The 10,890-nt window shown below is 33.8% G+C and overlaps 1 protein-coding gene across 1 annotated transcript in view; it reads left to right on the plus strand.

Annotated features, from left to right (window-relative positions):
• LOC144453721 (cation channel sperm-associated auxiliary subunit gamma-like) overlaps positions 1-10,490 on the plus strand; it is a 23,389-nt gene extending 12,899 nt beyond the window's left edge. Inside the window, exons 15-24 of the mRNA XM_078145054.1 lie at positions 231-345; positions 3,831-3,949; positions 5,000-5,134; positions 5,414-5,570; positions 6,129-6,285; positions 6,846-7,028; positions 7,774-7,873; positions 8,229-8,373; positions 9,436-9,519; positions 10,363-10,490. Of these exons, the coding sequence (XP_078001180.1) occupies positions 231-345; positions 3,831-3,949; positions 5,000-5,134; positions 5,414-5,570; positions 6,129-6,285; positions 6,846-7,028; positions 7,774-7,873; positions 8,229-8,373; positions 9,436-9,519; positions 10,363-10,490 (1,323 nt within the window). The remainder of the gene's footprint in view (positions 1-230; positions 346-3,830; positions 3,950-4,999; positions 5,135-5,413; positions 5,571-6,128; positions 6,286-6,845; positions 7,029-7,773; positions 7,874-8,228; positions 8,374-9,435; positions 9,520-10,362) is intronic.
• The last annotated feature ends 400 nt before the right edge of the window (positions 10,491-10,890 follow it).

Raw genomic sequence — 10,890 nt, forward strand, 5'->3', positions numbered from 1 at the left:
CCAACATGCTGTGCCAAGCGTTATCAATCCAATTCATTTTTATTTGTTTATTGTTCACCAATGATATGATGTAGGTGATTGTATATAGCTGGTACTACTAGACATGCTCAGCTTGGTTACGAAAAAATAATTATTATGTTTGGTTAGGAATTGTATTCTATAAAACTGACTTTTTGTCAAGTTGGTCCTGACTTGATATATTTATTGTTCTCATTTTACAATTTACACAGATTTTTGAAGAAGAAAGCTTTGACACCAAGTTACCCGATAGAATATACTTAGACAGGACTATGTCATATGAGTTTACACTTAGTGTAGATGTAAGCAACAGTGTACAGTATCCAGGTATAGTCAACTTATGACTAGTGTTATACTTAGACAGGACTATGTCCTATGAGTTTACACTTTAGTGTAGATGTAAGCAACGGTGTACAGTATCCAGGTATAGTCAACTAGTGTTATACTTAGACAGGACTATGTCCTATGAGTTTACACTTAGTGTAGATGTAAACAACAGTGTACAGTATCCAGGTATAGTTAACTAGTGTTATACTTATAGACAGGACTATGTTGTGTGAGTTTACACTTTAGTGTAGATGTAAGCAACAGGGCACAATATCCAGGTATAGTCAACTTATTTTCAGGAATTCTCACCACATTAGACATAATTTGGTATCAGTTTTAGAGTATGAGAATTGCCTGGACACAAATGTGTTGGTTGAAATCATACTTAGCATTAGTGTAGCAACAGGTTACAGTATCCAGGTATAGTCAACTAACATTAGAAGTTTGTACCACGTGTTTGTACTAGTTTGTGTTGTGAGATATGAAGTTATCTATAATAATAATAATAATAATAATAATAATAATTTATTCCCACGTACAAAAAAAAAAAAATGTGATACAGAACAGAACTAAATATCCTTATGTATATACATAAACGTGTTATTCGGGAAAAGGGTGTGGAAGTAGTTGTTACACAACTAATCGAGTCCTCCCCTCACAAAACATATGACACTTATCATTTAATTTTGCCCTGTTTCAATCAAGACTATTTAACGTGGTAGATGATACATGGAAATACACTGAAATTACAAAATAAATTAAACATGAGCTCTAGATCCCGAAACAACCAGACTGTAGACATTTTTTAAATTCCCGCTTAAACTCTGACCTGCATTGTATAGTCCTAATATGCACTGGTATTTTATTCCATAGTTTCGCACCTGCATATTTTATGCTGAATTGGCCCGACCTATGTTTTGTTCTTGGAATATTCAAATCGCTTCTCCTGCTTTGCCGTGTTGAATAAGAATGGCTAATTGTAGTGAAGTAATCGTGGAAGATGCTTGGTAGTCTTTTATGTAAAACATCATGGACAAACATCGCTAATTGTAGGCTGTGTTGTTGAAAAATGTTTAGAATACCGAGCTTTTGAAATAATGGTTCTGAAGGTACATTCCATTTGCTAAAAGTCATAATACGAATTAATCGTTTTTGTACAATAAATAATTCATTAAGGTAAGTCGGGTACGTACTCCCCCATACTTCCAGTCCATATGTGATGTGTGGGAGAACAGTGGAGTTATAAAGCATGATAAGTATATGTTGAGGCACAACTTTGCGAATATGTAGGAATATGCCTGTAAGTTTGCTTATTTTAGAATTTACAGCAGTTATTTGTGGCTTCCAGGACATACACTGATCAATTGACACTCCAACAAATGATGCAGTATCAGTTTCTTGCAGTATTGTGTCTTTTATGCGCATAGATCCAGTGTTATCCACTGTTTTCCTTTTGCTTTTCAGAATTAAGTAATTCGTTTTAGCTAGATTTATCGTTAGCTTATTCGCATCACACCAATTTGTGATATTTGTTAGTTCATAGCTCATTGATGTCATATCAATAATATTACTTCTATCAGTAAAAGTATGGAATAAATTTGAATCATCGGCATACAATCTAAAGTCAAATAAATCGGAAGATAGTGGTATATCATTAATATATACAAGAAAAAGTGTAGGTCCTAGAATTGAGCCTTGGGGAACACCACAAGTAATTGCCCGTTTGGAGGAATTAACACCATTTATACCTACAAACTGATACCTGAAAGTGAGATAATCTTTTAGCCATTGAAGGGGCAAACCTCGTATTCCATAATATTCTAATTTTGATATTAGAATATCATGATTTATGGTGTCAAACGCTTTCGAAAAGTCAATGAATAACCCAAGTGTTGGATTTCCCTTATCAATTTCTTCAAGAAGATGTTGGGTGAGGCTGATCAAAGACAGTTTAGTGCCATGTTGCTTCCGAAAACCATATTGGTGTTTGTAAAATGTGTTGTTTTTCTCACAGAAGTTTAAAATTTGATTATTAACCATTTTTTCAAAAATTTTGCTTAGTAAAGGCAAAATAGAAATTGGTCTATAATTTCCTGTGTTTTCTGTGTTTCCCTTTTTAAATATAGGGACAACCCGTGCTATTTTTAGAGCATTTGGGAATTTACCTTTTATGAATGACAAATTCAAAACGTGGCACAATGGTTTCGATATATGATCAGCCGAATCCCTTATGAGTTTTACACTAATATTGTCGTAACCGGTTGCCTTGGCAATATCTAGAGATAAGAGCATCGTTTTGACATCCTCTTCAGTTACAGGTTGTAGGAAAAGGGTATTCGAAGCATTACAACCGAGATATGACATATGATCAGGTATCGTTGAAAGTGAAGTGTTAATTTTCTCAGCAAGATTTGGTCCAATACTAACAAAGAAATCATTAAAATCTTCCACCATATCTTGCAAATGAGTATGAGTCACAGTATCATTCCCAGACACACGCTTCAATTGATTTGGAATTTTGATTTGATTACATTTCTGTTTCCCAATTAGTTCAGAGATAACTCCCCATGTTTCTTTCATATTGTTCTGCAAAGACACAAAAGTGTTTGTATAGTAATACTTTTTAGCTTTTCTTAGAACACTCGTTAAAATATTTCTGTACCTTTTGAAATGACTCAGAGTTGGTTCTCGGAAATTATTTTTGATAAGTTTTCTGTACATAGCATGTTTCTTCTTTATTGATTTCCTAATTGCGTTCGTTATCCAGGGTTTGTCGTTTCTTTTCTTTTTACCCCGCCGTCGCATGGATTTCAGTGGGGCATACTTTGAAGCAACTTCGAGAAACCGTGTACAGAAATAGTTATACGAGTCATTAACATCCTGGCAATTCAGAACACCATCCCAGGATTCACTCTCAATTTCCCTAGCAAATTCATCCTTATCATATTTTGAAAAATCCCTTACAAGATTGCATGCATTGCCTGTGTCTGAGAATGAGATATCTACATTATTGAAAAAGGTAAAGATTGGAACATGGTCAGAAACATCGGCTAGAATAGTGCCAGAATCAGTGTGGACATAACTCATATTCGTATAGAGGTGGTCAATTATTGTTTCAGATCTATCTGTTACACGGGTAGGAGTTCTAATAGTTTGTTCAAAATGCAAACACGATAGTGTGTTTAGCAGTTTTTCAGAATTACTAGACGACTTTGCCACATCAATATTAAAATCTATATATACATATCATACAAATGTAAGTAGTGTTTGTGGAGATGAAAAGTACAGGGCACTAGTTTATAAACTGAATAGTATCAGTACAGTAAAATGATATGCCCATATTTGATGATTAGATAGACAAATATATGTGTACTGTCACCTAGTGTACAGGGAACTCATTTGCATATGGTGGAACTACCAGACTGAGTATGTTGTTACAGGTATATTTCTAATATGCTATTGTATTTTCTGGTTTTATATTGTAGGATCCTATATGACAGTACTGGAGAATTCCCAACTAAAGATAGATGTCTCTAACCCAGACTTACTACAAGTATTAACTCAAAGACAAGTGTATTTTGTCAATAGCACCATAACATATCAGGTATTCAAATCCATTATTTTCTAGTTACATTTTTATATTTTTTGTGTGTTTATTGTGATGCTTGGGATTCCCCTTTGCAATATGTGTATTATGCTAAGTAATAATTCTAATATATCAGAAAGTTTGCATTGTTATTAAGGATACAAAACTATACCTCTGGAGGAGATAGAAAGAGGTGATGATTCAATATCATGGTGTCTATATGATAACTATACATATATAACTATAGTAAATAGTATAAAACTCGTAGAATAGAGTGCTCGATGCTTAGGTAAGCAGGGCGGGAATTATACACGAAAAATACCAAAAAACAGCACTGAACTTTCGAAATACATCTGGCAGCTGAAAAGAAATAAAAAAACGTTCAAAGTAGACTGGTCTATATCACAGAGAGCACGCCCATACAGTAATGAAACCAAACGAAGCGACCTCTGCCTAACTGAAAAACTCTGCATCCTCAACGCCGACAAACAAACACTTCTCAACAAAAAATCTGAACTCATCTCAAAGTGCCGACACGAAAACAAGTTCTACATAGCGAACTTCAAAAGTAACATCACCTGACAAATCTGAGGACCCCTTGCATGCATAGAAACAATACACAATTAACTGCCAATAAATTCTTTCACACCTTACACATATAAATACAGTAACACAACGAGTAGCTGCCAGTTGTCTGATGAACGCATTGAGCGTGAAATTCGGAGTTACAACTAAGCACCTCAAGTTCCAACCAACTTACTTTGATTATATATAACTATATATATATATATATATATATATATATATATATATATATATATATATATATATATATATATATATATATATATATATATATATAGTTATAGTTATATATATATAGTTATATATATATAGTTATATATATATAGTTATATAGTTATATATAGTTATATATATAGTTATATATATATGAATATATATATATGAATATTCTAAATAAAATTATGAGATGTGAAAAATGTTATCATTCTTTAATCTTTCACTACTACTTTCGTATTATATTCTTTTTTGACACATATCTTGCAGATAATCCTGAGAGATGCTGACCGAGATGTTGATGATACATCCAAATTGTCACCGAGATTAGTTACTGTGTTGCTGCAGATATGGAATTCAGCCTTGAAGTGTGTTGATGATACTAATGATGGAAAACAATTACAGGTAAAGTCAACCACAGTGATGGTTAGCTTAAAATACCTTATATAATATTTCAAAGATTTTCAAAATGGAAGAGATGGTTCATTTTTTTCTTAGAGTATAATTTTAAGAATATCAGAATTATTAAGTTCAGGGATTTTACAAAACAGAAGTGATGATTGGTTGTCCTCTTTACAAAACAGAAGTGATGATTGGTTGTCCTCTTTACAAAACAGAAGTGATGATTGGTTGTCCCCTTTACAAAACAGAAGTGATGATTGGTTGTCTTGTTATTAATTTCAGGGATTTTACAAAACAGAAGTGATGATTGGCTGTCCTGTTGGAAAGCGGCTACTATTTGATATGCAAGCATCATTAGATGAGTTATCAAGAGTGAATCAGTTCAATTATGATTGTGCTGTACCTAACCCACAATTACCTTGCCTGTACTATGAAAATGGTAAAATCATTATATCACCCTAGTTCAGAATAGTAGTTGTACAAGTGTTTGATTTGCACCTCTCAGAATAGGATTTGTGACCTCTGTGTGTGTGTGCATGTGTGTGTGTGTGTGTGTGTGTGTGTGTGTGTGTGTGTGTGTGTGTGTGTGTGTGTGTGTGTGTGTGTGTGTGTGTGAATGAGTGCAGTGTATGCATACATAAGTGGGCATGCACGTGTGTGTGCATATGTATGTATATGTGTTTGCTTTTCCATGATTTTCCATTGTCAGTTGTTAATGTTTATATGGCCAATTTTTAACAATGTTCTGTAGTTAAACTCCAGCAGGTATGGGTTTTAACAGATACAAACAAGTATATATCCCTGACTTTCAGAAGTGGCCAAAAATTTCTGCTCAGTATTAGTGAGTTATATTCTCAAGAGGAAAGTGTGAAAAAAACTATAGTCTTACTGTATATTTGCTGTATTTACTTGAGATTCTATATTACAGCAAACTTCCGAAGATCAATTTGGATACAGTAGACATAGTTGCTAAAACTGTTAATGTACTATGTTACAGATTTCTATCCCTACTTCCATGTTCAAGACCAAGTGACAGGACACAGAGAACTCTTTACTGGTAACTACACCTTTCAAATCATTGGAGGTGGTGTGACACTTCAAAAACTGAAACACTTCTCTGCTAGAGAAATCAAACGCTACAACACGTATGACACGTAAGTTACTTACAATATCTAGTTGTATTTAGAACTTGTAAGCTACAATACCAAGTATAACTTAGCCCAGAAAATTGGCTATCTGACACGACATACTGGCCTGTTCTGTTGAACGATAGTAATGGTACAATCTGTACAGCACTGTTCAAACCATCAAACCATGAAATGTAATACAAGTCTCTGCTGGTCCACCATACTGAGCCAAATGTTGTTAATCCATTTTAGTTGTTTACTTTCCCTGTTTGTAACAGGTTCCCTTTTCCATGTTCTGATGTCTGAAGTTTGTATTCAGGTTGAATTGAATTGAATTGAAATTTGTTCCACCAAAAAGAGAAAACAATATATACAAACTTTGAGAAAGTAACAGAAAAAAATCTGATAAAAGCCATGGAAATAGTTCCTAGGAACTAATCCAAGTCCATGGAAATAGTTCAAACTACAATAAAATTACGACCTATTTTCTGAAGTCATGTTATCAGAAACAACTTTTTTTTAATTTTGCCTTTTAATCTTATTAGTAACCAGTAATAATGTTATATTCTGTTGATATGATCAAACAGGAATTCAGGTTCCATGATCTGGATATCTAGAAATGCAACACAAGACAAGACAGGTACTACGGTGTTCAACTTTGCAACCAGAGGAATCAAATGGCATTGTCAGACCAAGTCTCCCTGTGCTGATGTACCACTCAATTTCCCTCATGTACCAGAATATTACTTTAAAGTCCAAGTTTCCAACAGGTTAGTAGTGAGGGTGGGAAAAGAGAAAAATCAACTTGTTTGTATGAATGTTGAATACTAAAATTGATTTGTTTGTATGGGTGTAATAGTTCAATTAAAAAATGGACTATTTTGTGTGGATATATTTTTAAAAAAATAACTTGTTAGTATGTTTGTGTACAGTTACAAACATACAGTTACTACATGTACAACCAGTGAAAAATTACAGATGCGTTTGCTTTGCTTGTGGTAAACAGGAATGAGACAAGTTTCATGGAGAGACATACAATGAAATTAGTGTTAGTAACCTAACAAAGTATAAACACCACATGAGTCCCAAGTATCCATAGCTGAGACTGTTTACTGATAGAATGCTAAATGTTATAATGATCGAGTCTGACTGTTACTGTTACATTATAATTTCCACAGATATACACAAACTGATAAAAGCGTTGTGTAAACATATATCGGCACCCACTGTTTTTGTGTCAGTTGCATTGTTGGTTTTACCTGAACTTGTCTTCGCGTGAAGTTTTTTCTTGGCCCATTTCATTCAAGCAAATGCACTGGTGTTTTTTTGGGTTTTTTGCAGGTTGTAACAGTGAACTGCACACACATTGCATACAGCACCCTTGTATGAATTTGGTATACTGACTCACTTTTCTTCTTTGGCAAATAATAAGACTGTTACAGTACTGAGTAGTTTGTACTCTTTGCTTTCACACTGTATGCATTTCTTCACTGGGTTTTTTTTTTTGACTTACAGGGATGTTGATGCCTCCACATACTGTGACTATACCACACAGTTTGTTTTGAAAGTGCATGGATTTCACCCAAGTAAACAGTTATCATATATTTGCATTGGTGTAAGTAACTACAGTTACTATGATTATTTCTATCTGTATCATGTCAAACAGTGTAGAAGGAAATCTACCCTCTTCATTGGTGTGTTTGATCAGTTTCATGGAAGTCAACCCAAGTGAAAAATATTGTAACACCAGTTTGAAATGAATATTTCCATCTTGACATACCCATTCCTTTCACATATGCTTGCTCATTTAATTAATGGAAAACTTTTCCCATCTAAGTTTTTGGTTTTCTACTGTTCGTTATATCAAATTATTGAGTATAATGTTTTTTCTTGGTGGACTGTACCTAGCCAGCATACCTGGTTCTAAGGCTTCAGTAACATATTTCCTGTTCTCTCTTTCTTCATTTCAGCTGTCTTTGGCCTTGTCTTGTAGTTACCTGATTCTTTATTTTGTGTGTAAAAAGAATGACTCCTATGTCTGGAAAGAGTTCAGACGAAGGGTTCTCAAACAGAAGATTGAACCAGAACCAGTGTCGTCATACATCTCAGATGATGGTATAGTGTTTTATGTTATGTGTTCCAAGTCAGACATTGTCACTGTCATGAAATTTCAGTGTTATTGTGCACAGGGACACATATTACTTAGATTGTTGTTTTCATATCAAACAAATCCTGGTACTACAAATGTATTAACATACGCAGTATACTAGAACTTACTAATGGGGGAACATACAGCAAAATGTCCTGTACAATCTTAGCGATTACTGGCCATTTACCTGCAATCAAAATATGCAGACAAACATAGAAGTTAGATAAATCACTAATCACAGATAAAACCAGCCTGAAATAGTACCTTTTAACTTTGAAAATACAAAAGTTTTTATATATTGTTGTTGTCTGGTACAAACTCCTTTGTATGCAAATATGCACTATGTGAAACCTGGTGACGTAGCCCACAATAGCAGTCTGCTGATTGGCTTAGAAAAGAGGGTGATTGCTATGACCTCTAGTTTAAATACCGCATGATGATGAAAATGTTAATTTGCATACAGACGAGTTATACTACTAATGGAATCCATGCAGATTTGGATTTTGGAAATCAAAATCTAAAATTCCAAATCCGCATTGATTCCAGGCTAGTTACTACTGGACATCTGGTTTCCCTAAAAGTAAGGGAAATAGACTCAATTAAAAATGTTATTATCTTTAGCCTGTTGACAAGAAAAACAACAATCTAAGAAATACTACAGGCCCCTATGTCATTGTATGCAGACATGTAGGTGTGGATGTGTATGTTATTGTGACAATGACTATGGCTTATATTAATGGAAGTATGGTTGAAAGTATTAGTTTTTGAACTTCACATCACTTTCATACTGTGTATAGGAAAATAAGTCTGGTATTTGATACAGTGGACTTTCACAAAACTTCATGCTTTTAGTCTGTGGGTCCTTGGATGTAGTCTCCCCTAATATATCCCTGTTGGGTCATACAGCTTCTTTCCTCAAGTTACACCTAGCTTCACGTTTATATGCATTAGGAGAGATATACATGTGATGAATTGTTTATAGAATTGCTGATTGAGAATGATTTCAAATATAACGCTTATGTTGACAGATTACAACAGTAGTGATGAAGAAATTATACAAATACAAGAACCCTCTCCATCCGTTACTTTTGCAGCCAACATTGAGAGTAAAGGTAATGTCAGAAATTATGTAATATTTATTTCTTTTTGAAGTGATTGAGTACAAAAATAATTTTATATACTTGCACACTATCAGTATCTGTATTCTGTTTATGTAATTTTGAACAAAAAAAATCCTTGTAATGTGTGAGATTTAAAAAAGTGGCCATATGAATGAGAAATGGTTATTTATCTGGGAATTTTAATTTATAAGACAACTCTACTATGTTTTTTCTACTTGGATATACAATGTGAAATGACATATATTAAGTCTTTTTTTGTAACTCAATAAATTGCAAAATACTAAAAAAAAGTGTGTAAAAAGTTTGTTATTGTACATACAATAATGCTAATAATAAAAGAGTATCACATGGTAGTTAATGATAATATTTGCCAGAAGTGAAAAAATAAGAAATTTACATATCAAATTAGAAAAAGTAACAATATAAATACATTGAAACTTGTGGCTGGACCACAAAAATAGTCTTTACAAACTACTGGCCCATGACATGAAATGCTAAGTTACAGTTATTCAGAGGATGAATTGTTCAACACAAATTGCTTTATGTACTAGTCCCTTCTGAATACAAAATCTTAGGGTTGTCTGTGGTAATATGGCTATACCACTTGCCTCTTACCACAGCGTTTGAACCCATTCAGTGTTTCATTAGATTACCATGCTGTAAGTAAGAAGAGTGCCATTCAGTTTGATTCTACCATACAACGCAGGTTTCCTGGGTACTCCAGTTTCCTCCTGCATTAACACTGAACCTTCCTCCTGTTATTGAGCAATGCCTGTCGGATGGTTTATAGATAAATCAATCAATCATTCAACTCATTATCAATTCATTTTTCAGAGTATGACAGTGAATTTCCAGGTATGGGTGATGAAGTCAAGCCAGACTCTCCCCATTTGGGACGTGAACTTTCACTACATAAAAGTATTTTGAAGAAACACTCATCACATGATCAACCACAAGAATGATTGCAAATGTAATTTTGAAATTTGAAATTGTGTTTTGAAATCTTTATCTAACATTAAATGAAATAAACTCTCTGTTCAGTTAGAATGCAAATGGATTACTTTTGAATTGAATTTAAATAAAAAACATTATTACTAAATGATTAGCACACCATTTAAGTTATTTAGCTGTGTGTAGATCTGAGATGTGTATCGGTGGAAAAACGTCTATATATTCTTTGCACAGTGTCTGTGTTTTCAACCACAGAGTAGCATTTGTTAGGGATGTTACAAGGAATGTGCCTATGTAAGCATTTCACATTTATAACAATATTGAAATCGTAGCAACCATATGCATGCTAGCCAGTAGACACTAGTCTATGTGGCTGTAGTCTTCCTGGAAAAACAGATAACAGTTACTGGT

The sequence above is a fragment of the Glandiceps talaboti genome, chromosome 2 (assembly GCF_964340395.1).
Source record: "Glandiceps talaboti chromosome 2, keGlaTala1.1, whole genome shotgun sequence".
Classification (NCBI taxonomy): domain Eukaryota; kingdom Metazoa; phylum Hemichordata; class Enteropneusta; family Spengelidae; genus Glandiceps; species Glandiceps talaboti.